This window comes from Episyrphus balteatus, chromosome 2 (assembly GCF_945859705.1).
Source record: "Episyrphus balteatus chromosome 2, idEpiBalt1.1, whole genome shotgun sequence".
NCBI lineage: Eukaryota > Metazoa > Arthropoda > Insecta > Diptera > Syrphidae > Episyrphus > Episyrphus balteatus.
Genome location: NC_079135.1, coordinates 78,476,532 through 78,481,347, shown reverse-complemented (window position 1 = coordinate 78,481,347; position 4,816 = coordinate 78,476,532). Strand labels below are relative to the sequence as shown.

Genomic DNA, 4,816 nt, shown 5'->3' with positions numbered 1-4,816 from the left:
GCAATGATACAAGACCAGTTGCATCGGATCGTGAATACCCCTATTGTTTATTAGACCAAAAAATAAGGTTTCTGCATCATTTGTTTTAATTTTTCAGGCCGAAATATTATACAAAAATGCGTTTGAAAATTTTCACTTTTGTACTTTTTCACTTTTTGAACCAATGTAGTTAAGGCTTTATTAGGTGTGTTTTTTATTACCACCGGTCTTAACTGGACAAAAAAAACGCAGTCGGGGCTAAGCAATTTACATGTTAAATGCAACAACACTTTAGCCCCTTGGGCTTAGTTGTTTAGCCCGGAGAATTCTCTGGGCTTAACTTTTTCAACAGATTTAAATCTGTGCTACCAAATTAACTTCTTCGTAAATTGTTTAGAATTTGTTTAAAAACATCAAAATTGATGTTTGGAATGACAATTATTATTTTAAATATTTATTTAATAGTTAGTTAAACTTTTTTTCTTCAAAAACACACAAGAAACCCCAAAAGCGAAAAATATGACAACTTTATATTTTTTTGTGTCAGCTGATTTCGGAACATTTAGTATGCAGTGCTGCCAATTTTTCTCGCTAAGCCCCGAGGCGTTTTTTTTAACCAGTTAAGACCGGTGGTAATAAAAAACACACCTATTGTTTAATATTTTTATCTGCCTCTTTTCTGTCATAAAATAAAAAAAAAAAACAAAACCATCTGCAAAAAAATTTAAATAAAATTTAACCAGATTCCAGAGCCCATTAAATTTTTAATAGCTGAAAATTTTTTATTCATCTCAATAGTGTCAAAAATTTTACACGGGGTTAACTATTTAACGCAATTCACACACGGCCTTAGTTTTCTTGCTGTCTTTTTTATTCTCATTATTTTGACGTTTGTTTTAAATAATTTTTTTCACAATTGTTGATGCTTGAAAAAAGTTGCAGTTAAAGTGATGGATTTGAAAAAAAAAATTTAATTCATGTGAGAAACTTGTCCCACAAAATTATTTTTCTCTCTTTCAACATGTGAGCCCTCAGATATTTTTTCTTTGTAGGACACACCTAATGATACGCAACTTTTCAAGAAAACGAACACGCCTTAATTATACCAATACAAAAAATGACACCTCTTCATCTATCAAAAATTCGACCAATGCATACATACAAATCTAGAAAAAAATACAAAAAATCGATTGATTTATGATTTACTTTTCTGCACAGTTTAGTTAAATCGAATTCAATTTAAAAATTATAATTCATTAGAACACAAGAAAAAAGTGAAAAAACCATGTCGGCAGCAGTACTACCCGTACTGTTCTTTACCCTAGTTTTTGGGGGAATAGGAATAATTCTTCCAATGATGACTCCAAAAGGACCTAATCGAGGACTCATTCAGTGTGTACTCATGATAACAGGAGCTACTTGCTGGTTGTTCTGGCTTTGCTGTTATATGACTCAAATGAATCCACTTATTGGACCGAGACTCAATCAAAAGACTATACTAATGATGGCCAAGGAATGGGGTGATGCTATCATCAAAGAAAAAAATTAAAAAAGAAATTAAAAAAAAAACTTTTGTTAAGTTAAAAAATTAAACCAAAGATTATAAAGCTTAATCCATGTCTATATTATAGTATTTATGTATTTATTTAAACAAAAAAAAAAAAGATTATGTTCATTGCAATAATAAAACCAATTTGTTGATCTCGTGCTATGAGCAAAGTAATTTTATTAATTCACCAACTACTAGGACATTAATACTGTTTCCTAAAAGTCTGTACTTTTGTCGTAGACTTGTTACTTCGGGGAAATTAAAATCTTCGGGGAAGCTCATTAATCTTGCAACTTCTCTGGGACTAAAGTAGCGTAATCTTAAAGAACGAATAAGTTCGAGATATTCATTCGATAATGGATCAAGTAATTTGGCTTTTTCAAATATTTCGAACACTTCTTTGGAACTCAGAGGTGTAAATATCGAGCCCGTGCCTTCGCTGTAATGAGTGTATGCTTTTGTAAAGCATATTGTATTTGTAGAGTCCGGGCTGGCAATGTCAAACAAACCAACTCGTCTTCTTAGGACTTTATCGTCAAGTAAAAGATCCTTCGAAATTTCTGTATCTGGTTCTATAATGTCTTTAACGATAAAGCTCTCATTTAAAGGCTTTACTACTTCACTTGGAAGTTGTTCATTAATCTGTCCACCTGGAAAATTGAAATTCGTCTTTTTGGCCAAACAGTAGTAACGATGTCTCGTGTTGGGTATACCAAACTGAGATGGACTAAGAATAAATTCTCTAAACGAAAATCCTGATTTGTTGAGTGCTTCTAAATACATGTCGCGTGCTTTGGATTTCTCAAATCCCTTTACGTTTTCCATCAAAATATACTCTATATTTTTACAATCAGGTAAGATATCACTTATATGAGTTAGAGCATCTGTTCGGACGTCATCGATATCTTTCTGGTTTCCAACTCTGGTAAAAGGCTGACATGGTGGTGACATGAGTATCATATTAACATCAAGACTTTGAATGAACTTTGGTGTTAATTTTTCAATATTGTTGTTTAAAAGCTTGACCTGTGGATGCTTGAATTCGTAGACAGTATTAGCAACAGTGTTTATGTCCATGGCAGCATGAACTTGTCCGCGTAGTTTGGAATCTTAGGTTATAAAATGATATTAATAAACCTACATAAATATTATAGATTATTGAAATTGATTAACTTACAATTGAAGGCACTATGCATTCCACCAATTCCACTAAATAATTCTAGGATTTTGTATTCGGTCATTTTTGTCCTTAGGAATTTTATTTTATATTTTATAAAAGGTAGATAAATGTCAAATGTTTGTTTACAAATAGCCACGTACAGAAAAAATACTAGATTAAATTTTTTACATGAGGCGGTCTGGTACAGTACGAACAAACACTGACAAGATTTTTAGAAAACTTCTGAAGATACGTATAACTTTATACCTGAAAAATATTTTTTAAAAGAGATGTTTTTGGAATTTTATTTTTAAACCTACCATTTTGTTTTTAACTTTGTATTTCAGTTTATTCAAACTTAAAAATAAAATTAAAAATCTAAAGAAAACTGTGGTTTGAAATATTTATCAGACTTTTTAATTCCAGAACAGCGTTGCCAGAGCCAGCTTTTTTTCGCCAAATAATTACACTGGTTTACATTAGTTTTGTTGCCGAAACAAAAATATACTTTTCTGAAGGTTTTTGAAATATAACCGTTAGAAAATGCAAAAAAAAAAAGTTTTTTTGAGTACATCGGAACTTATTACCTCTGTTCACTGACGCTGTGCTGGACTGTTCTAGGCAGAAAAGTACAGCTTTTTGCTGTTCATTGAGGTTTTTTCTGTGCTGAACTGTTCTAGGTTTCTGTTCATTGACCAATCTAGAACAGTTTAGAACAGGATTTTCTGTTCTTGCTTTTGAGTCAGATCAGGTTAGAACAGATTCGTGAGAAGTGTCAAAATCAAAGCTGTCATTTTTTGTTTTTGTTTTGATTTAATTGTCCTCGTTGAACATACTTATTCTTTTATTTATAAGGAAAATTGTTTTAGAATATTAAGGTAGTAGGGGTTTCTAAAAGATCTGTTTTCAATCTTTCAAAACCTGTTTAAATCTTTTCAATATCTTTTTTATTTCCAGAAGTATCTTAAAATGAAGTGCTTGGGTTTGGCTTCATATACCGTAAAACCGGGTGACTTTGGCACGTTTTCAAATTCAAATGTGAATAACTTCTGCAATAATTTTTTTTTTTTAATGAAGATTTCAACCAATTTACCTACTTCGCTCATTCTATAGGTATGATTAATCTTGAAGAAATCTGTCCGACAGTTCTATAGATAAATGCCAAAATATGGGTTGCCAAAGTCACCCTCCATTCCGGGTGACTTTGGCCGGTAGGACGTTTGCTATATTTCCAGTTCAACTACAAGTAGCACGTCATTCTAACCCAGCCCAAATGAAAGAGAAGATTTTTTAAAACATGTGGGTATTTTTTTTTATTTTCGTACACAGAATTGTCGGTTTTTATTTGATTAAAAAAAAAAAACAAAAAATTAAAATTAGCATAATTTTGATATCCTTCAAAGGATATGGAAAAAAATAGTCTCTCTCTGCGGTCAACCATTGGAACAGGAAGTTTCTTCTCCAGATCACTTTTGGTGACTTGTGCAACGTCTTTTTTCTCTGAAGCTGTACCCAGCACCTCTCCGCAGGAATGATACTGTAACCTCATCGTTATCAACATTTAAGATGCAGCCGAAGTAAAATGTTATTTTAGAAGCCTAGGAAACACATCTTTCGGCACTGTTTTGTTTTCGAGTTTGCCATCTTATACGCTGTTAAGGTCTTCATCCATAATATTTTAAGAGGCCGAAAGAAGGCTACGTCTAGTGGTTGAGCTGCCAAATGTTGATATGTATGATCTGATAACATTTTTGCCAAATATCAGTTTTGTCAACATATACCAATATATAAAAACAAAGTCTAGTGCAAAAAAAGTGTCCATGTCAAAGTCAAAGTCACCCGCCAGGCCAAAATCACCCGGTTCTACCGGTATAATAAAGGTGATAATGGCATTATAAAATTTCTATGGTAGATATTAAATGCCAAACAACTGGGGATATCTCGGGCAGTAAAAAAGATATCGGAAAGATTTAAACATGTCTTTAAAGATAGAAAATATTTCTTATAGAAACCGTAACTAAATATGCTCAAACAATTTTCCTTGCATACCTAAAACATAATAAACGTATAAGTAATGTCAGTTCCTGATGATGTCTTCATAAGACGAAACGCGTCGACTAATTTGTACT

At 32.2% G+C, this 4,816-nt stretch overlaps 1 protein-coding gene across 1 annotated transcript; it reads right to left on the bottom strand.

Moving 5' to 3' along the window:
- Nucleotides 1-1,672: 1,672 nt before the first annotated feature.
- LOC129909535 (tRNA (cytosine(38)-C(5))-methyltransferase) lies at nt 1,673-4,236 on the bottom strand. Its single transcript, XM_055986610.1, has 3 exons — nt 4,126-4,236; nt 2,706-2,907; nt 1,673-2,637 (listed from the first exon to the last, which is right to left on the bottom strand). Exons 1-3 carry the CDS (start codon nt 4,234-4,236, stop codon nt 1,688-1,690), a joined length of 1,263 nt encoding a protein of 420 aa, XP_055842585.1. The 3' UTR covers nt 1,673-1,687.
- Nucleotides 4,237-4,816: the final 580 nt, after the last annotated feature.

Coding starts and splice junctions, on each gene's coding strand:
- LOC129909535 (XM_055986610.1), bottom strand. CDS start 4,236: ATGAGGTTACAGTATCATTCCTGCGGAGAGGTGCTGGGTACAGCTTCA. Junction 2,908..4,125: donor AGAAACTTCCTGTTCCAATG/GTTGACCGCAGA, acceptor AAATCTTGTCAG/TGTTTGTTCGTACTGTACCA. Junction 2,638..2,705: donor AATGCATAGTGCCTTCAATT/GTAAGTTAATCA, acceptor TTATAACCTAAG/ATTCCAAACTACGCGGACAA.